This window comes from Salvelinus fontinalis, chromosome 1, assembly GCF_029448725.1.
Source record: "Salvelinus fontinalis isolate EN_2023a chromosome 1, ASM2944872v1, whole genome shotgun sequence".
Lineage (NCBI taxonomy): Eukaryota > Metazoa > Chordata > Actinopteri > Salmoniformes > Salmonidae > Salvelinus > Salvelinus fontinalis.
The window spans coordinates 66,229,002-66,252,542 of NC_074665.1; the positions used below are offsets into that span (position 1 = coordinate 66,229,002).

The 23,541-nt window shown below is 41.2% G+C and overlaps 1 protein-coding gene across 1 annotated transcript; it reads left to right on the forward strand.

Moving 5' to 3' along the window:
* The first annotated feature begins 597 nt into the window (after positions 1 to 597).
* On the forward strand, positions 598 to 23,303 carry LOC129860110 (elongation of very long chain fatty acids protein 5-like). Its single transcript, XM_055930433.1, has 8 exons — positions 598 to 861; positions 2,060 to 2,124; positions 2,534 to 2,721; positions 8,024 to 8,101; positions 10,690 to 10,861; positions 13,465 to 13,589; positions 13,953 to 14,087; positions 14,299 to 23,303. Exons 1-8 carry the CDS (start codon positions 719 to 721, stop codon positions 14,428 to 14,430), a joined length of 1,038 nt encoding a protein of 345 aa, XP_055786408.1. The 5' UTR covers positions 598 to 718; the 3' UTR covers positions 14,431 to 23,303.
* Positions 23,304 to 23,541: the final 238 nt, after the last annotated feature.

Consider the following 23,541-nt stretch of genomic DNA (forward strand, 5'->3'; position numbering starts at 1 on the left):
GTTTAGGTCACTCGTTTTGCCCATTTTAATGTTCAATCGAACAGTAACTGAATGCCTTGATGCTTGTCTGCCCGCTTTATATAGCAAGCCATGGCCATGTCTGTAGGAGCCATACATTTTTGTGAAATTGGTGGTGTAGCTAATAAACTGGCTGGCGAGTGTATGCGTGTACATTGTACTATTAATTTGGTGTGAGAGAGACTGAGAGTCTATCTATTTGTTTTCCCTTTCTTACTTCAATTATTTGCCAGTAATATAACATTTGACATGTCTCTATTCTTTTAACACTTTTGTGAGTGTAATGTTTACTGTTTATTTCAGATTGTTTATTTCCCTTTTGTTTATTATCTATTCCACTTGCTTTGGCATTGTAAACATGTTTCCCATGCCAATAAATCCCTTGGAATTGAATTGAGCGTCAAATGTCACATTCAATTGTACATATCCACTCTATGCATGAATTGCGGCAAAGTTAGTTCCTGTTTCAGTCAAGTCTTTGGTCATGTTTGCATGGGTCAAAAAAGAACACCCTAATGATTGGTTGACAATAGAGCCTCCCACAATGCAGGTGATGACTGCATGATAAAGTGGTGAAGAGCAACTGAGGAAAGGTGCAGTCGACTGAAGTCATAACTTCATGACCTTTGATCACATGGTTTTTGTAAAGTTCATGCAGTCGTCATCTGTAGTCTGAAATCGGAAATTTTTTATTCCCACAATGCAACACAATTCGCAAGGCGTTGACCTGACAAACGTGATCTGCTCGACGCGCCCTGTGTTTCTCCGGCTGTTTCCACTGACTGACGAGGCTACACATTTGTGCTTAGGGACCCGACAGCCAAGGCTACGCATCTTCCAGGGGTACGTTTTATGAGCTGGAATCTGGTTTGAAATAAGATGGTCTTCGTTTTCATTGAGTTGTGGATATGCTAACAACATTTACATAATTTAAACACTTGATAATATAATTTAAGAAGCGGTTTCATAGTTCATGTTTCGCCAACTTGGTCCTCTAGCTAGGCTATGTAAAACAATTGATGATTAGTCGGTGGCCTCCGATGCGAACGATTGCTATTGTTATTTGCGATATGTTTCCGAATTTGGGCAGCTGATTTAGACATAAAATGTTACTTTTTGTTAATGACAACATTTTAATAGTAATATAGGCTTTGGCTACGCGACTACATTTAGACAGTAGTGAGGTTATGGTAAACTACATCCTGATCCAGCACAGCAGACAGGCTAAACAACTTTCCTGCTATAATAAGTTGATGCGCTTTTAGGCTATGATGCTCTCTGTTTTATTTACTTTTTGCTTTGTTTTTATTAGCGAACTTTAAACAAGATGTTTAGGTGCTGTTTAGATAAAATGACAACATTTGGAGACAAGTCAGTAATAACTAAAAGTATCACTTACAATGAAGAGAGCTCATTAACCTCTATTGACCCCTAAATTATCTTACAAGAGTAATTTAAATGTTTGTATCCGTTTGGGACTGCTTGAACAGCTACTTCGGCACCATAATAATTATAAAGGAAATATCCGAATGATGAAAAATATCTAAGAGTGGTCAAGAAGTAACCAGATTCTATAGCCTTTGATGAATTTGACGTTATCTTCTTATGAATGGCAATGCATTACACTTTTGTCACAGTGACTGCCAATTGCATTGGGCCCGTAGTCGGACTATCGCTTAAGTCTTAACCTTATGAAATGGACTTTATAGCTTGCCTAAGCAGAAAGCAGACTGGCATCTTTGCGTGTTCTTTCAGTCCAAAGTGGCTTGTGCCAAATGATCGTACCTCTGGTGCAATGAACCAAGCTTTGATTTCCCTTAAGCTGCTGTGTGTAATTTAAGAGACAAACATATTTTGTCAACACAGTTAAGCTGATTTACTCAGTCACATTCCAGCAGTGCTGCTTGAATATGGTATTTTATTTATACCAAAGTGGTAGTTTACCATACATTTCAGGTCTTTCAGAATGTATAACTATGGATCTGGTGATGAGCTGCAATGTGTGACTTGGTACTCTCTTCTCTTTCATCTGTCTATTTAGGTCAGAAATGGAGACTTTTAATTATAAACTAAACATGTACATAGACTCATGGATGGGTCCCAGAGGTAAGTGTTATTACTGTTTCATTATGTGATTTTAAATTACAGTTTAGGAATTATCATATGAATGCTTAATTATTAACATACAATTAATTATGACACTGTATCTCCTCACGAAATGTTTGCATTGTGTGTTAATACATGCAGTGGAATACACCATGTCTTTTTGCACCTTCATGATTCTAGCACAACCTTTCCTGGAGTTAAACAAACATGCTTTGTAGTCACAGCCAATTCTCACTCAAACTGTATTGTGTCCGTTTACCCTCTTCAACCAATATGCCTGTCCTGCAATGTAACTACCCCTCTCTATGCTCTCTATCTCACTGGATAGGAAATACAGTAAATATGCGAATAACGTGCAGAAAAGAAGGAGCTTCTCACTGTATCAGGTTGTTCTGTAAATGTATTTCAGATGAGCGGGTACAGGGATGGCTGCTTCTGGACAACTACCCTCCAACCTTTGCACTAACAGTAATGTACCTGCTGATCGTATGGATGGGGCCCAAGTACATGAGACACAGACAGCCGGTGTCTTGCCGGGGTCTCCTGTTGGTCTACAATCTGGGCCTCACGATCTTGTCCTTCTATATGTTCTATGAGGTAGGCAGGCTACTCCTGATCTGAACTGATACAGACATCCGAAAGAGGTGTTTGTATCATCGCAATGCAACACTGCAGGCGGATAAGGGGAAGTGAGAGGATCGGGTGACTGGTAGTCGTGGCTAAAGGATTGTTTTATTTGGCTAATTTTGTTGAAGGATTCTGTGAGGATTAGGGAAATTATGATTCTGATTAGACAAAAATGGTGTCTTGCACTGAAACCACCCCAGAAGACAATGCTGTGGGGGAGCGAGTGGGACACAGCTGGTCTCTGACAGGATCATTGTTAACACAAACAAATCTCTCACCCAACATCAACAAAGCCCTCAATTGTTTCTGAAAACCTGCTGCTATTATTAGAAAGTCCTACCATACCCTTGTCTGTACATTATGCCTTGAATCTATTCTACCACGCCCAGAAATATGGTCCTTTTATTCCCTGTCCCCAACGACCAGTTCTTATAGCCTTTAGCCTTATCCTACTCCTCCTCTGTTCCTCAGGTGATGTAGAGGTTAACCCAGGCCCTGTAGCCCCCAGTTCCACTCCTATCCCCCAGGCGCTATCATTTGTTGACATCTGTAACCGTTAAAGCCTTGGTTTCATGCATGTTAACATCAGAAGCCTCCTCCCTAAGTTTGTTTTATTCACTGCTTTAGCACACTCCGCCAACCCTGATGTCCTAGCCGTGTCTGAATCCTGGCTTAGGAAGGCCACCAAAAATTCAGAAATTTCCATCCCCAACTACAACATTTTCCGCCAAGATAGAACTACCAAAGGGGGTGAAGTTAGCCTGCAGAGTTCTGTCATGCTATCCAGGTCTGTGCCCCAAAAAGTTTGAGCTACTACTTTTAAAAATCCACCTTTCCAGAAATAAGTCTCTCACTGTTGCCGCTTGTTATAGACCCCACTCAGCCCCGAGCTGTGCCCTGCACACCATATATGAATTAATTGTCCCCCATTTATCTTCAGAGTTTGTACTGTTAGGTGACCTAAACTGGGATGTGCTTAACACCCTGGCCGCCCTACAATCTAAGCTAGATGCCCTCAATCTCACACAAATTATCATGGAACCTACCAGGTACAACCCTAAATTCGTAAACACGGGCACCCTCATAGATATCATCCTGACCAACCTGCCCTCTAAATACACCTCTGCTGTCTTCAACCAGGATATCAGTGATCACTGCCTCATTGCCTGCGTCTGTAATGGGTCCGCGGTCAAACGACCACCCCTCATCACTGTCAAATGCTCCCTAAAGTACTACAGCGAACAGGCCTTTCTAATTGACCTGGCCCGGGTATCCTGGAAGGATATTGACCTCATTCCGTCAGAGGATGCCTGGTTGCTCTTTAAAAGTGCTTTCCTCACCATCTGTAGAACTAAGAACAGATATAGCCCTTGGTTCACTCCAGACCTGACTGCCCTTGACAGCACAAAAACATCCTGTGGCGTATTGCATTAGAATCGAATAGCCCCAGCGATATGCAACTTTTCAGGGAAGTTAGGAACAAATATACACAGGCAGTTAGGAAAGCAAAGGCTAGCTTTTTCAAGCAGAAATTTGCATCCTGTAGTACAAACTCCAAAAAGTTATGGGACACTGTAATGTCCATGGAGAGCACCTCCTCCCAGCTGCCCACTGCACTGAGGCTAGGAAACACTGTCACCACCGATAAATCTACGATAATCGAATTTCAATAAGCATTTTTCTACGGCTGGCCATGCTTTCCACCTGGCTACCCCTACACTGGTCAACAGCTCTACACCCCCAACAGCAACTTGCCCAAGCCTCCCCCATTTCTCCTTCCTCCCAATCCATCAGATAGCTGATGTTCTGAAAAAGCTGTAAAATCTGGACCCCTATAAATCAGCTGGGCTAGACAATCTGGACCCTCTCTTTATCAAATTATCTGCCGCAATTGTTGCAACCCCTATTACAAGCCTGTTCAACCTCTCTTTCGTATTGTCTGAGATCCCTAAAGATTGGAACGCCTACGCGGTCATACCCCTCTTCAAAGGGGGTGACACTCGAGACCCAAACTGCTACAGAACTATATCTATCCTACCCTGCTTTTCTAAGGTCTTCGAAAGCCAAGTTAACAAATCACCGACCATTTCGAATCCCAATGTACCTTCTCCGCAATGCAAATCTGGTTTCCGAGCTGGTCATGAGTGCACCTCAGCCACGCTCATGGTCCTGAACGATATCATAACCGCCATCGATAAAAGACAGTACTGTGCAGCCGTCTTCATCGACCTGGTCAAGGCTTTCGACTCGGTCAATCACTGCATTCTTATCGGCAGACTCAATAGCCTTGGTTTCTCAAATGACTGCCTCGCCTGGTTCACCAACTACTTCTCAGATAGAGTTCAGTGTGTCAAATCGGAGGGCCTGTTGTCCGGACATTTAGCAGTCTCTATGGGGGTGCCACAGGGTTCAATTCTCGGGCCGACTCTTTTCTTGTATATATCGATGATGTCGCTCTTGCTGCTAGTGATTCTCTGATCCACCTCTACACAGACGACACCATTCTGTATACTTCTGGCCCTTCTTTGGACACTGTGTTAACAAACCTCCAGACGAGCTTCAATGCCATACAACACTCCTTCCGTGGCCTCCAACTGCTCCACCTTAAACGAATAGTGGGTAGAATGCCATCATCATGCTTAACTTCAAGGTCTGAATACACATAAAGAGAGAATAATAGTGAAGACATCAAAACTATGAAATAACACATGGAATCATGTAGTAACCAAAAAAGTGTTAAACAAATCAAAATATATTTGAGATTCTTCAAAGTAGTCACCCTTTGCCTTTATGACAGCTTTGCACACTCTTGGAATTTTCTCAACCAGCTTCATGAGGCAGTTACCTAGACTGTGTTTCAATTAACTGGTGTGCCTTAATAAAAGTTAATTTGTGGAATTCCTTTACTTCCTAATGCGTTTGAGCCAATCAGTTGTGTTGTGACAAGGTAGGAGGCTATACAGAAGATAGCCCTATCTGGTAAAAGGCCAAATCCATATTATGGCAAGAACTGCTCAAATAAGCAAAGAGCAACAACATTACTTTAAGTTTCTTCAAGTGCAGTCGCAAAAACCATCAAGCGCTATGATGAAACTGGCTCTCATGAGGACCGCTATAGGAAAGGATGACGCAGTTACATCTGCTGCAGAGGATAAGTTCATTAGAGTTACCAGCCTCAGAAATTGCAACCCAAATAAATGCTTCCCAGAGTTCAAGTAACAGACACATTTCAACACCAACTGTTCAGAGACTGTGTGAATCAGGCCTTCATGGTAGAATTGCTGCAAAGAAACCATTACTAAAGGACACCAATACTAAGGAGACTTGCTTGGGACAAGAAACACAAGCAATGGACATTAGACCGGTGGAAATCTGTCCTTTTTGTCTGAGTCCAAATTTGAGATTTTTGGTTCCAACCGACTTGTCTTTGTGAGACGCAGAGTAACTGAATGGATGATCTCCGCGTGTGTGGTTCCCACCGTGAAGCATGGAGGAGGTGTGATGGTGTGGGGTGATTTGCTGGTGACACTCTCAGTGATTTATTTAGAATCCAAAGCACACTTATCCAGCATGGCTACCACAGCATTCTGCAGCGATACGCCATACCATCTGGTTTGCACTTAGTCCCACTATCATTTGTTTTTCAACAGGACAATGACCCAACACACCTCCAGTCTGTGTAGGGGCTATTTGACCAAGACTGAGAGTGATGCAGTGCTCCATCAGAGGACCTGGCCTCCACAATCACCTGACCTCAACCGAATTGAGATGGTTTGGGATGAGTTTGACCGCAGAGTGAAGGAAAAGCAGCAAACAAGTGCTCAGCATATGTGGGAACTCCCTCGAGACTGTTAGAAAAGCCTTCCAGGTGAAGCTGGTTGAGAGAATGCCAAGAGTGTGCAAAGCTGTCATCAAGGCAAAGGGTGGCTACTTTGAAGAATTTAACCTTTTATTTAACTAGGCAAGTCAGTTAAGAACAAATTCTTATTTACAATGACGGCCGTCCCCAGCCAAACCCGGATGACACTGGGCCAATTGTGCGCCGCCCTGTGAATCTAAAGTATAAAAATAACATTTTGACACTTTTTTTTGATTACTACATTATTCTATTTGTGTTAGTTCATATTTGTGATGTGTTCACTATTATTCTACAATGTAGAAAATAGTAAAAACAATGAAAAATGCTTGAATGAGCAGGAGTCCAAACTTTTGACTGGTACTGTATATGGACATTTACCCCATATATCCTTCGTTTTGAATAAGAATAAAGAAGATTTAGTATTAGTTTAGTACTGATAAATGTTGTATTATAAGTCAAGGAAAATAGCCTAGTCTGCAGTATATTGTTGTGAATAATTGTTTTGCTAACATAGTAAAAGTGGGCATGCAGCATTACATTTAAAACAACAACAGGCATAACAATGTCATTGTTGACGTGATTAGTGTCTGTGTTGAGACTTTTGTGTATTTGATGTGTCCTCTGCATGTACGAGATTACCCAGTTGAGTAGTGGAGCACAACATTTGCCAATCACCCTGCTTTTTTACCGTTCTGTACTGGGTCCTGTCTCGATTCAAATGCACTAAAATCCTGTGGGAAAGATAAATTTTCTTCAGAAAATGTTCTATTCAGTACAACATAAAAAGGGGGGGTAATTCTGTCCCTGAGTAGTGCTCTGAGTTTGAGCACATAACACAGCTAAAATAATACACTTTAAGCTGAACCTGTATCTGGACATTTACACTCGTTACATTTAACCCTTTGTTTTTGTCAGTTATTCAAGGCAGTGGTGGATAAAGGCAGAGCCATTTCCATCCATCCCAAATGAGATGAAATGTGTGAACAAGGCCTCCATTTAGTAACTGTGGCATCACTGGTCTGCTCAACAACAATAAACAATGCAGTCACAATGTTGCAGTGGCAACAAAAAGGGTACTGATATTCTCTCTGGTAAATGAGACTAAAATGGAGAGGAGGAGACACAAAATTACTCAAGGATATAATATTGCCCACTGTCCACGCCTGCAGCAAGTATGTGAAGCTAGCATCCTAAATTCCAATTTAAATTCTAACAGGTTTACAATCAGATTTTGTATGGGAGAAAGCAAAATTATACATTTTTGGGATCTTATGACACTTGCAATACAAGAATTAAATAAATGTGATATTACAATACAAGGGCAGTGAGGTATTAATGTGATTCAAGCTGTGTGAAGATGCCAAAGACATGACAATCTAGGTTTTTCTAAATCACCTTGTTCTCCGTCCCCAGATTGTGTCTGCTGTGTGGCACGGGGATTATAACTTCTATTGCCAAGACACACACAGTGCAGGAGAAACCGATACCAAGGTAAAGCAGTCTCATTCTATATAACCCCTCTGTTCACGTTATATAGAATTTAATATAAAACAATCTGTTAGATTCAAAATGTGTATAGTATGTGGGGTGAGAAATGCATTGTCACCAGACACCAGCTTGACTTCACCCTTTCGTTCATTCTTTTTGTGATATTTCCATACCCTTTAGCTCACTACCAGAGATGCAAATAATAGCTTGACGACAAACTTCAAAGACAAACTAATTACCAGATCAATATGTACTGAGCTACTTTTATTGATATGTTCTTGTCCTGGTGGCTTCCAATTCTACTGGTACAGTTTACCTCAGCCAGTACCTGCAAATTCTAACAGATAACCAACTGGGCTCAGACATCAGTTCGTCTAGTTTTGATTTACTTTTGGTTCTCAACTAACGTGAATTCAGTGTGAAATCACCAACAAATGTCACCATGTCATTGGATTTAGGTCAGAAGTTGGGTGAAAAAAATATGTAAAGCCCTTAAGTTGATGACTTTTTGCAAATCCAATCAGTTTTCCACATCGATTCAACATCACATCGATTTTTTTGGTTGAAATGACATGGAAACAAAGTTGATTCAACCAGTAGTTTTTGCCCAGTGGGAAGCCAAAGGGTCAGACAGCCAGTCTATTTAATCTGTGCTGCTGTCATCAGTAGTGAAATGTGTGATTGGATTGCAGATCTACAGCAGGGTTTCTTAAACTATGGGTTGGGACCCAAAGTGGGCCCTGAGTTTGTGGGAGGTGGGTCACGATTTATGAGAATACATACACTGCTCAAAAAAATAAAGGGAACACTTAAACAACACAATGTAACTCCAGGTCAATCACACTTCTGTGAAATCAAACTGTCCACTTAGGAAGCAACACTGATTGACAATAAATTTCGCGTGCTGTTGTGCAAATGGAATAGACAAAAGGTGGAAATTATAGGCAATTAGCAAGACACCCCCAATAAATGAGTGATTCTGCAGGTGGTGACCACAGACCACTTCTCAGATCCTATGCTTCCTGGCTGATGTTTTGGTCACTTTTGAATGCTGGCGGTGCTCTCACTCTAGTGGTAGCATGAGACGGAGTCTACAACCCACACAAGTGGCTCAGGTAGTGCAGCTCATCCAGGATGGCACATCAATGCAGCAGGACCGCTACCTCCGCCTTTGTGCAAGGAGGAGCACTACCAGAGCCCTGCAAAATGACCTCCAGCAGGCCACAAATGTGCATGTGTCAGCATATGGTCTCACAAGGGCTCTGAGGATCTCATCTCGGTACCTAATGGCAGTCAGGCTACCTCTGGCGAGCACATGGAGGGCTGTGAGGCCCCACAAAGAAATGCCACCCCACACCATGACTGACCCACCGCCAAACCGGTCATGCGTGCTTACAGCCCAACACCGTGCAGCACGTTTGGCATTTGCCAGAGAACACCAATATTGGCAAATTCGCCTTTGGCGCCCTGTGCTCTTCACAGATGAGAGCAGGTTCACACTGAGCACATGAGCACATGTGACAGAGTCTGGAGACGCCGTGGAGAACGTTCTGCTGCCTGCACCATCCTCCAGCATGACCGGTTTGGCGGTGGGTCAGTCATGGTGTGGGGTGGCATTTCTTTGTGGGGCCTCACAGCCCTCCATGTGCTCGCCAGAGGTAGCCTGACTGCCATTAGGTACCGAGATGAGATCCTCAGAGCCCTTGTGAGACCATATGCTGACACATGCACATTTGTGGCCTGCTGGAGGTCATTTTGCAGGGCTCTGGTAGTGCTCCTCCTTGCACAAAGGCGGAGGTAGCGGTCCTGCTGCATTGATGTGCCATCCTGGATGAGCTGCACTACCTGAGCCACTTGTGTGGGTTGTAGACTCCGTCTCATGCTACCAGTAGAGTGAAAACACCGCCAGCATTCAAAAGTGACCAAAACATCAGCCAGGAAGCATAGGAACTGAGAAGTGGTCTGTGGTCACCACCTGCAGAACCACTCCTTTATTGGGGGGTGTCTTGCTAATTGCCTATAATTTCCACCTTTTGTCTATCCATTTGCACAACAACATGTGAAATTTATTGTCAATCAGTGTTGCTTTCTAAGTGGACAGTTTGATTTCACAGAAGTGTGATTGACTTGGAGTTACATTGTGTTGTTTAAGTGTTCCCTTTATTTTTTTGAGCAGTGTATATAATCACACACTATTTCTTCTTAATTTGGGTTGTTGGAAGACTATTTGGGTCACGGGAGGACAGTCAATTTCTCATTTGGGTCTCGAACTGATAAAGTTTAAGACTCCCTGTTCTACAGTAATTAAAACTTGTAAAAGTGTCTCTGCCGTCACAGCAGTGGATGATCATATTTTTATTTGTGTCCTTAATAGAGATTTCAAGAGCACTTCAGTACAGATGACCATTTTTTGTCCCTCAAGACAACTTTTTGGGTCAAATGATTTTCACTGGCCATTCCTCATAGGGTGAAATACAAATCTGGCAATGTATGAATATTGAGTATGTCCTTGCAGGAAAGTGAACTACTAGAAAAAGTATTGTATTGGCTGAAAGCTTGACTCTTATTCTTCGCTTTTTTTCTCATTTCAGATCATAAATGTGCTGTGGTGGTACTACTTCTCCAAGCTCATAGAGTTTATGGATACCTTCTTCTTCATTCTACGGAAGAACAACCATCAGATCACGTTTCTGCACATCTACCACCATGCTAGCATGCCCAACATCTGGTGGTTCGTCATGAACTGGGTGCCCTGTGGTCACTGTGAGTGTTCTAACACAGTATTTCCCTTCTATCCTCAACACAGTGGATTAAGCAAGTCAGTTTACACAATTAATAATTCAGAACCACTAAAGTCAAATCCACTGAGCTTTAGGTGAACCTTTATACGCAATTCCGGAAATAGGCTTGGACAAGTAGCATATATACAGTGCATCCGGAAGTATTCAGACCCCTTGACTTTTTCCACATTTTGTTACATTACAGGCTTATTCTACAATGGATTTAAAAAAATATATATCCTTATCAATCTACACAAAATACCCCTTAATAAAAAAAGAAAACAACATGTTTTATAGAAATGTTTGCAAATTTACATAAGTATTCAGACCCTTTGCTATGAAATTTGAAATTGAGCTCCGGAGCATCCTGTTTCCATTGATCATCCTTGAGATGTTTCAACAACTTGATTGGAGTCCACCTGTGGTAAATTCAATTGATTGGACATTATTTGGAAAGGCACACACCTGTCTATATAAGGTCCCACAGTTGACAATGCATGTCAGAGTAAAAACCAAGCCATGAGGTTGAAGGAATTGTCCCTAGAGCTCTGAGACAGGATTATATCAAGGCACAGATCTGGGCAAGGGTACAAAAAACATTTCTGCAGCATTGAAGGTCCCCAAGAACATAGTAGCCTCCATCATTCTTAAATGGAAGAAGTTTGGAACCACCAAGACTCTTCCTAGAGCTGTCCGCCTGGCTAAACTGAGCAATCGGGGCAGAAGGGCCTTGGTCAGGGAGGTGACCAAGAACCCGATGGTAACTGACAGAGTTCCTATGTGGAGATGGGAGAACCTTCCAGAAGGACAATCATCTCAGCAGCACTCCACCAATCAGACTTTTATGGTAGGGTGGCCAGACGGAAGCCACTCCTCAGTAAAAGGAACATAACAGCCCGCTTGGAGTTTGCCAAAAGGCACCTAAAAACTCTCAGACCATGAGAAACAAGATTCTCTGGTCTGATGAAACCAAGATGTAACTTTTTGGCCTGAATGCGAAGCGTCACGTCTGGAGGAAACCCGGGCACCATCACTACAGTGAAGCATGGTGGTGGAAGAATCATGCTGTTGTGATGTTTTTCAGCAGCAGGGACTGGGAGACTAGTCAGGATCAAGGGAAAGATGAATGGAGCAAAGCACAGAGAGATCCTTGGTGAAAACCTGCTGCAGAGTGCTCAGGACCTCAGACTGGGGCAAAGGTTCAAATCAAAATCAAATCAAATCAAATGTTATTTGTCACATACACATGGTTAGCAGATGTTAATGCGAGTGTAGCGAAATGCTTGTGCTTCTAGTTCCGACAATGCAGTAATAACCAACAAGTAATCTAATCTAACAATTCCACAACTACTACCTTATACACACAAGTGTAAAGGGATAAAGAATATGTACATAAAGATATATGAAGGAGTGATGGTACAGAACGGCATAGGAAAGATGCAGTAGATGGTATAGTGTACAGTCTATACATATGAGATGAGTAATGTAGGGTATGTAAACATAGTGGCATAGTTTAAAGTGGCTAGTGATACATGTATTACATAAAGACTGTTGGATCGGTAAGCAAATTTTGTTTCCACCTTCTCCACTACTGTCCCGTCGATGTGGATAGGGGGGTGCTCCCTCTGCTGTTTCCTGAAGTCCACAATCATCTCCTTTGTTTTGTTGACGTTGAGTTGGTTCACTTTCCAACAGGACAACGACCCTAAGCACACAGCCAAGACAACGCAAGAGTGGCTTCGGCACATGTCTCTAAATGTCCTTGAGTGGCCCAGCCAGAGCCCGGACTTGGATCTGATTGAACATCTCTGGAGAGACCTGAAAATAGCTGTGCAGCAACGCTCCCCATCCAACCTGACAGGGCTTGAGAGGATCTGCAGAGAATGGGAGAAACTCCCCAAATACAGGTGTGCCAAACTTGTGGCGTAATACTCAAGACTCAAGGTTGTAATCGCTGCCAAAGGTGCTTCAACAAAGTACTGAGTAAAGGGTCTGAATACTTATGTAAATGTGATATTTGTTTTTTTAAATTTTTAATAAACTTGCAAAAATGTTTAAACCTGTTTTTGCTTTTTCATTATGGTGTATTGTGTGCAGATTGAGGGGGGAAAAAACGATTTAATACATTTTAGAATAAGGCTGTAACCTAACAAAATGAGGAAAAAGTCAAGGTGTCTGAATACTTTCTGAATGTGCTGTACATGGTATATTATTATAAGTAGCCATACAGGTGTCTTTGACTACATGTTTTTCTTGATTTGATTCTGTGATTGAGATACCTTCAAGTGAAGTAGATCCGTTGTTAGAATTAAGTGTGAATTTAACCTACTTTTATTTCAGGACTGCACAGCATGTTTTTGCAGTGATATACTGTACCCTCACCTCGTAATAGCTTTACCCTCTCATTGTGGCACACAGTGTCCTAGAATAGTAATGTATTAATCATCTATGCAAAGAAAGTTAGAAAACAGGCATAAAATGGCAATAATTGTAATTAATTGATTTCTAATGTAGATTAATTATCTACCCCATAGTCTCTGACACTGCTAATGTAGATTAATCATCTACCTTATGTCTCTGCCTCAGCCTACTTTGGTGCCTCCCTGAACAGCTTCATCCATGTCCTGATGTACTCTTACTATGGGCTCTCTGCTGTCCCAGCCTTGCGGCCCTATCTATGGTGGAAGAAATACATCACACAAGGACAGCTGGTGAGCCTGCATTTCCATATGTATTGTTTAAAACCCTCAGAGATGGACTTTCACATCCATAGTAATCATCCAGTGTATAGTTCATCCAATCTCGGGGTCTTTGTGAATGTGACAAAGGCCACATGAACCATTGGGCCATTGGTACAGAGTGAAAGTAGCATGTGCATTCTAATCCCTCTTATCTTCTGCACTGTATGCAATGGCAATGTTTTCCGTGGATGGAGCAGTGTTTTAAGTGCACTGAGTTACAGAAATGTGTATTTTGGAGATGTTCCAAAACTCTTTGATTATTTCTGCGTGTGTATTTGATATTCACTTAGTTTACAAACAGGTCATTTGAGTTTTGTCTCATTTACTCTCTAGATTCAGTTCTTTTTGACCATGTCCCAGACGACATGTGCAGTCATTTGGCCATGTGGTTTCCCCAGAGGGTGGCTGTATTTCCAGATATTCTATGTCGTCACACTTATTGTCCTTTTCGCAAACTTCTACATTCAGGTGAGCAAATATAAAACCCTTGCATTAATTAGACATACTGTAATTATTATTGTTATTATTATTAATGAATTATGGTGTTATGAAGTATTTTACATTGCCCTGATGGTGACGGGGTTAAATATAACAGTGCATTGTTGTCAGTCATTTTGGGGGGGGGGGGGTCAGATTTTTAGCACATCCTAATATATTGACTCCTTCCCTCTGTTTTTAGACTTACAAGAAACACCTTGTTTCACAAAAGAAGGAGTATCATCAGAATGGCTCTGTTGCTTCATTGAATGGCCATGTGAATGGGGTGACACCCACGGAAACCATTACACACAGGAAAGTGAGGGGGGACTGAATCTTGAATACTGTTACAATCCTAACTGTAGGACATATCTACTGTATGTAATGTTGCTAGGAGAGATGGGATAATACATTTATTCATGAGGATAACTAATGAAGAAATGTATTAGAAGAGTCTAAGCTAGTTAATTCACAAAAGACAAGACATGTTTATCTGAAAGAGATTCCTAACATTTTGCTCACCGCAACCTGTTATTATTCATATTGAATCAAAGTTCATTAGAGTTTCTAAACAAGCATAGCATAGGGAGTACACCACAGCACAGTAACCCCAGAGACCCACTTCCTTTTAATGCTGCACAAGATGTTCAACTTTGTCTGTCTTCAGTGTGGTGGGGACAAAGCTTTAATCAACCTTGACCCATACAGAAATAATAACTTATTTTCTATGTTTTAATTCACAACTTATGCACTTGTCTACATGCTTGTCCATGAGGGAAAAATATATATTTTGGGGATTCTGTTTTGTAAAAGGTACTATATCTGTTTTTTTTTTCTCTCAATATATTTTATTTGACCACAAGGTCATACAATCATTTATAAGTATGCAAAAGAGTTGCTTCAAAAAAATGCATTAAAATACATAAGCTGTACAATATCAACATAAATAATTAGATACTGATTTGTGTTCCAAAATGGCTTTGCATACAAGAAAGGAAAGAGAAAAAAACAAACAGGATTGTCACTTATGGCTGAGCATTATTACCGAACATACCAGTAATAGATAGTGATCTTTTTCTTTTTTACACCATGTCTCCGTATCATTCCCACCCTCCCTTCCCAATGTTCCTCAAGGATTTTCTTTTCTTTGTATCCTCTTATTGAGGTTCCCGTTATGAGTATATACACACTAGTACAAATCTAAACTCAGGTACATAATCAATCTGACACCGGTTTCGGTTTCAACAAAAGAAAAATTTGCCATGTCTTATAAAATAAAGTTGTGGATCCACTTTGTGTACATTTCATTTTCTCCAAAGGGAGAATTTGCAACATGCTATTAACCCACTGATTGTAAAATGGTGTGTTTGGCTTTTTCCTGGGGGTCAAAAGCAGGTTTCTGGCAATCAGACAGGCATAAACCAAGGCATTTGCTTCCACTTTTGCTATTCCAGAACTACCAACGGTTGTCCCAGATAGATATTAGTGGGTCAGGACTTATAGATACTTGTGTTATATTGGACATTGCATTAGACATAGCATCCCAATAGCCTTTTAGTTTTGGACACTCACGCAACCAGAACATATTTTCATGAGTTGCAGAGGTATGTTGGCATTGTTCACATTTGTGGTCAACTTGGGAGTAGAACTTAGACAGCTTGGCATTTGTGTAGTAACTTGTGTGTAACAACATGAGTGGTACATATAGAAGAGCTTTTAAAAAAATATTTGTTTTTTCCAAACTGTTAATTTGGGGTATCATAGAGGCCTTGTATCTAGGTGTCTTTCCTCATGCTGAACAAATTTGCCTCAAGGACCCATAAGGTCTGTCAGGATAGATTTTCCAAAAGCGGTATGTAGGCCCATGGTACATGTCTGAACTTAGTTTGAGAAAAGCTAAGGGATTGGTTAAGAGAGGAAATCTAATTTTACTTGTCCATTTTAAATCCTTTGTAAACCCTCTTCACAATGGACTATCAACTTGAAACTGTTTAGGGTCATCAAAGATGTTACCATGATGAAGCATGTTAAGTTTGGCGTTGAAATCCTAAAAAATAAGGAAACGATTAACAATTAACTTTTTGGACTATGCAACGCTAATGCTTAAAATAATCATAAAGAAATCTCATGAACTAAAAGTCATATTCACTCCAAATGTGGTTTTTGGACTCATCACAATAGTCCCTAAAGAGTTGGAGAAAATAGTGTTGATGCATTCCAAGATGGCCACACTATAACAGTAGATGCATATTAGCACATATGCTAAGAAATACTTCAGAAATCTTATTCTCATGAACCATATGACCACATTTGGAATGTAGGCTCATGGTGCATGTCTTAACTTAGCTTGAGAAAAGCTATGGGATTAGGGATTAGTCAAAAGATGGCTGAGTTATTGACAAATCAGATTTTACTTGTCCATTTAAACCTTTACACTTGTGGGAATCAGCCTATATGGATAGGACTAGATTGAAATGTTTCTTACAGAGGAAATATGAAAAGTATATGCATAACCATGGTAGAACTTGAAAGGGTACAGTTTTGAGATTGTGGGAAAATTATTTGACCAAAAAGTGACATCACAACAGTTCACCTGACACAAATATGAATCCAGACATTACACTGTCGACTTTGGGCATTTTACATTTACTGTACTTTTTGCCTCATTTGTTGATAACGAAATCTGAAAAAACTCTGGATACGTTCAGGAACATGATAAGAATACTACTGGAAAATGTGGAGTAGGTGCAACATAAGACAAAACATTTTTACAAGGGTTTGAGTGAGAGAACTAACTGGTATCTCCAGGTGGCCACACACCTGTCCAAAATGTGCACAGTTCTTAAGTAATTTCAATGCACTTTTGACTCAAAGAGTCAACAACTATGTGGTGCTTTTTTGAGCTCTCCTAGCTGTGCCTTTGAGGAACTAGGCCAAGCTCACTTGTAGTTGTTTTGTTTGGAACACAGCCATTCAACCCCACCCTCAGACAATTACTGTTTTTGTATACGTAATCCAAAAACGGTCCATTATAAATCACAGTCTGGGTCAGGTGTGCATCATTTGGATTCTGTTCTATTGCCAACATGACTAGCTAAGTTATAAAATATGATATCAGTGTTATGCTTTCACAAAGAAAATTCAGGGAAACATGCATTTTGATGTGCATAGAAAGGAGACGTGTGCATTCAGGTGTGAGTACCGTGGCAAATTTTCTTCAAAATAGACACGGGGTAATTCTGTTCAGAACAACCAAGGGTATGATGCCATGTCATCTTGTAACTGTACATCAAACATAGTGATCATAAACATTGACACTGTATATGACATGAGTTTTATTATACGGAAATATTTCACTTGCTTGTATGACATCAAAGCGGTATTTATTATAATCCTCAATGTCTCAGTCATCTTAATTTACAGCATTTTCCTCACTCAGAATTTATATATTTGCAAAAGTTGCCCAATTAGCTGGAGGGATGGGGGCAACTTCCATCCCTCGTGTGAGGTGCTCAGAATGGCTGTCCGTCAAAACCAATACAGCGCTGTAAAGCACAGAGCTAGAGCTCTGATGTCATGTAAAGCATGTTACTGTACAGCCACTGCATTCCAATTTAGGCATTTATCAGTGCCCAAATCTGTAAATCCACTCCACAGTGGCCTATCAAATTGTCATCGCTATAATGGACGTCCCACACTGAATTTGGTGTTGATATCTCAAAAAACAAGGAAACTTTTAACAACTCATTCTTTACATATGTAATGCTAATGCTGAAAATCATCTTCTAATGAACCATATGTCAGATTCACTCCATATTTTATATTTAGACTCATGATTGCTCGTAAAGATATTGTTCCTACATGATAGAGTGCTTGCTTTGTTATCCAACTAATCTTGTCCTTTCTGTCATCCTGTGAACCCCATTCATTGCTGCTCACAGTTATATTTTTAATTTAAAATCCTAAATCCTGTTCCTAAGTTTATCTCAATGATTGTAGGCATGGAGTGCCAAAAGTTCATAATTTTGAATACACAGTGAATGGGCAAATTTTGGCGTTGTGTTGAATATGTCACCCAAAATGGTGTGAGATGGTACCTGTGGGATATACAGGGGGGAGAAGTATTTAATACACTGCCGATTTTGCAGGTTTTCCTACTTACAAAGCATGTAGAGGTCTGTAATTTTTTATCATAGGTACACTTCAACTGTGAGAGACGGAATTTAAAACAAAAATCTAGAAAGTCACGTATGATTTTTAAGTAATTCTTTTGCATTTTATTGCATGACATAAGTATTTGATACATCAGAAAAGCAGAACTTAATATTTGGTACAGAAACCTTTGTTTGCAATTACAGAGATCATACGTTTCCTGTAGTTCTTGACCAGGTTTGCACACACTGCAGCAGGGATTTTGGCCCACTCCTCCATACAGACCTTCTCCAGGTCCTTGAGGTTTCGGGGCTGTCGCTGGGCAATAGGGACTTTCAGCTCCCTCCAAACATTTTCTATTGGGTTCAGGTCTGGAGACTGGCTAGGCCACTCCAGGGCCTTGAGATGCTTCTTACGGAGCCACTCCTAGTTGCCCTGGCTGTGTGTTTCTGGTCGTTGTCATGCTGGAAGACCCAGCCACGACCCGTCTTCAATGCTCTTACTGAGGGAAGGAGGTTGTTGGCCAAGATCTCGCGATACATGGCCCTATCCATCCTCCCCTCAATACGGTGCAGTCGTCCAGTCCCCTTTGCAGAAAAGCATCCCCAAAGAATGATGTTTCCACCTCCCATGCTTCATGGTTGGGATGGTTTTCTTGGGGTTGTACTCAACCTTCTTCCTCCAAACACGGCGAGTATTTTTGTCTCATCAGACCACATGACCTTCTCCCATTCCTCCTCTGGATCATCCAGATGGTCATTGGCAAACTTCAGACGGGCCTGGACATGCGCTGGCTTGAGCAGGGGGACCTTGCGTGCGCTGCAGGATTTTAATCCATGATGGCGTAGTGTGTTACTAATGATTTTCTTTGAGACTGTGGTCCCAGCTCTCTTCAGGTCATTGACCAGGTCCTGCCGTGTAGTTCTGGGCTGATCCCTCACCTTCCTCATGATCATTGATGCCCCACGAGGTGAGATCTTGCATGGAGCACCAGACCGAGGGTGATTGACCGTCATCTTGAACTTCTTCCATTTTCTAATAATTGCGCCAACAGTTGTTGCCTTCTCAACAAGCTGCTTGACTATTGTCCTGTAGCCCATCCCAGCTTTGTGCAGGTCTACAATTTTATCCCTGATGTCCTTAAACAGCTCTCTGGTCTTGGCCATTGTGGAGAGGTTGGAGTCTGTTTGATTGAGTGTGTGGACAGGTGTCTTTTATACAGGTAACGAGTTCAAACAGGTGCAGTTAATACAGGTAATGAGTGGAGAACAGGAGGGCTTCTTAAAGAAAAACTAACAGGTCTGTGATAGCTGGAATTCTTACTGGTTGGTAGGTGATCAAATACTTATGTCATGCAATAAAATGCAAATTAATTACTTAAAAATCATACAATGTGATTTTCTGGATTTTTGTTTTAGATTCTGTCTCTCACAGTTGAAGTGTACCTATGATACAAAGCATGTAGAGGTCTGTAATTTTTTTAAGTAGGAAAACCTGCAAAATCGGCAGTGTATCAAATACTTGTTCTCCCCACTGTATATACACTGCTCAAAAAAATAAAGGGAACACTTAAACAACACAATGTAACTCCAAGTCAATCACACTTCTGTGAAATCAAACTGTCCACTTAGGAAGCAACACTGATTGACAATAAATTTCACATGCTGTTGTGCAAATGGAATAGACAAAAGGTGGAAATTATAGGCAATTAGCAAGACACCCCCAATAAAGGAGTGGTTCTGCAGTTGGTGACCACAGACCACTTCTCAGTTCCTATGCTTCCTGGCTGATGTTTTGGTCACTTTTGAATGCTGGCGGTGTTTTCACTCTACTGGTAGCATGAGACGGAGTCTACAACCCACACAAGTGGCTCAGGTAGTGCAGTTCATCCAGGATGGCACATCAATGCGAGCTGTGGCAAGAAGGTTTGCTGTGTCTGTCAGCGTAGTGTCCAGAGCATGGAGGCGCTACCAGGAGACAGGCCAGTACATCAGGAGACGTGGAGGAGGCCGAAAACCCAGCAGCAGGACCACTACCTCCGCCTTTGTGCAAGGAGGAGCACTGCCAGAGCCCTGCAAAATGACATTCCAGCAGGCCACAAATGTGCATGTGTCTGCTCAAACGGTCAGAAACGGACTCCATGAGGGTGGTATGAGGGCCCGAGGTCCACAGGTGGGGGTTGTGCTTACAGCCCAACACCGTGCAGGACGTTTGGCATTTGCCAGAGAACACCAAGATTGGCAAATTCGCCACTGGCGCCCTGTGCTCTTCACAGATGAAAGCAGGTTCACACTGAGCACATGTGACAGAGTCTGGAGACGCCGTGGAGAACGTTCTGCTGCCTGCAACATCCTCCAGCATGACCGGTTTGGCGGTGGGTCAGTCATGGTGTGGTGTGGCATTTCTTTGGGGGGCCGCACAGCCCTCCATGTGCTCGCCAGAGGTAGCCTGACTGCCATTAGGTACCGATATGAGATCCTCAGACCCCTTGTGAGACCATATGCTGGTGCGGTTGGCCCTGGGTTCCTCCTAATGCAAGACAATGCTAGACCTCATGTGGCTGGAGTGTCAGCAGTTTCTGCAAGAGGAAGGCATTGATGCTATGGACTGGCCCGCCCGTTCCCCAGACCTGAATCCAATTGAGCACATCTGGGACATCATGTCTCGCTCCATCCACCAACGCCACGTTGCACCACAGACTGTCCAGGAGTTGGCGGATGCTTTAGTCCAGGTCTGGGAGGAGATCCCTCAGGAGACCATCCGCCACCTCATCGGGAGCATGCCCAGGCATTGTAGGGAGGTCATACAGGCACGTGGAGGCCACACACACTACTGAGCCTCATTTTGACTTGTTTTAAGGTCATTACATCAAAGTTGGATCAGCCTGTAGTGTGGTTTTCCACTTTAATTTTGAGTGTGACTCCAAATCCAGACCTCCATGGGTTGATAAATTTGATTTCCATTGATAATTTTTGTGTGATTTTGTTGTCAGCACATTCAACTATGTAAAGAAAAAAGTATTTCATAATAATATTTCATTCATTCAGATCTAGGATGTGTTATTTTAGTGTTCTTTTTATTTTTTGGAGCAGTGTATTTTGGGCCAATCTCAGGCTGGTAAGTATCTAAAGAAATGGGCATTTGGAAAATTGAATGTATTTGAAAGAAATTAAAATAATGCAAAGGTGCTATCTTTATAGAGGTCACTGAGTGATTTCACACCATTTTGTCTCCATATATCAAAAGCTTTGTCTGCAAGGGATGGTGGAAATAGCATACAAACAAAGGGTGAGTAGGCAAGAATATACTAATATCTAGGTTCAGCCTTAGGTTATTCCATATCTTGAGAGTTTGTCTGACCAGGTAATCTTTACTGAAGGTAGCAAATGGAGCTGGTAGGGGAGAGCATACGATAGCTCTTAAAGATGTGGCCATACAGGATTTGGATTGTATAATTGACCCTGGAGTTAAAGTCAAGAGGCTGAATCCAAAACATGAAAGTGAGGGAGCCCCAAACCCCCTAGTTCTTTTAGATTTTGCAGTATGGCTTTGTGGCTTTTATTATTCCATTTAAACTATGAGATCATTGTGTCCAGCACCTTTAAAGTTTTAGGTACTGCAATGAGGTAAACACTGGTATAGACTGTACTTTCACTCTCAAATGATCCCTGGAATGTCACTAGGGTCAGATTCTTCTGCATGTGCGTGATAAGTTGAATTACTCCTATTTAACATGATCTATGTATTCATCGTCTGGAGCCAAGTAACTACCAGGTGCATTGAGAACGCTGTCACAGTGTCAAATTTATCCAGTAAGTAACTTTATCCAGTGAGTATGGAAACTCTCCTTAGAGAGGTTCACCTGCACTGTAAATTCATGACTCAGGAGAGCTATAGCTCAAAACCAGTTGCAATAATAGCTTCGTCTGTTGTCCATCAGTTGATCAGATTTGAAAGTATTTGCATCAAATGGCACTGATCAGAACAATGTATTCTGTGAACGAGAAATATTAGAAATTGTCATTTATATTTTAGGTCTTGCTTTAGATATTGCTGTTGTTGTAGCAATAGTTTATGTACGAGGACATTTTATGAGAGCCCTAATCTCTCATGAACAGATGCAATCACATAATATCTTAGTTATGGGTGTCTGAGATTGAGAGCCCTAGCTACTGCACAAGACCATTCCTCTACAGTAGCAATTTAGTTTCTATTTAATGTTTCCCAGTTTGTATATTTATGACATACTTTATTGCAACATATTACCGGTATGCAGCAAAAATCACACTGATAATGTCATGGATTGTGTTGAAAATATATGAAGTAGATAAAGGTGTCCACTCCACCCTCAGAATCCAGCCTCTGGTATGACATACATTCTCATATTCTCAGTATCTCTTTACCCAAGGTCACCCTAGTATTACTACCTGCATTCTTTGAATTTCAACCTCAACTCCATGGAACGCATAAAATAATTAATACATTTCATGTACAAACTAAACTTACAATTCTGTATCATATTTAATATATGTGCATGGTTCATGCTGTTTTAAACCGACACCTCTCTTACACTCAAGTGTTTGACTCCTTGTTTTCACTCATTAGATTGAACCAGGCTACAAGTTACATCAAGCCATGACGTTTGAATGCGACTCATTTTTCTCCAAAGCATTTCCTTAATAGATGTTGCTACTTATGTTTGTTCCCTTAATTATGGTGTTGTATTGTAGTCCACATATGCCTTAATTATAAAATTCAGGGGCCAAATCACCAACTTATGTTGTAGAGATGTCTCTCTTTGAAATACATTTACAGCCACATAAAAGTGGAAATGCTATGTTAGCTGTTTGAATTGTAATCAAATGATGAAATGTTCTCAGATAAATGACTAGTTGAGAATGAAACAGCATGACAACATTCTCATGTCCTCCCAATCTGTGAATGGACTGCAAGATCAGAAGTGTATCTACAGTAGTCTGTAAAAATGTTCTCAGCTTTCTAACAATGCAAGTAAAGCCATGTCCTAGATTGGAAATAATAAAATCATTAATGTTTTGTCTATCTCCTGTGATGTATTTCAGGCATCGTTCTAGAGCACTTTGATCAAGTCAAAGCCAGTACTGCTTCCTCAATAACCAGGGTAGGCCGTCATTGTAAATAAGAACTTGTTCTCAACTGACTTGCCTAGTTAAATAAAGGTTAAATAAATAAATAGCACTAGGATCTTATCACCCCCCCATTAGTGCACATTGCAATTATCACTTACAATGATATTCCCTATACACATCTTTCA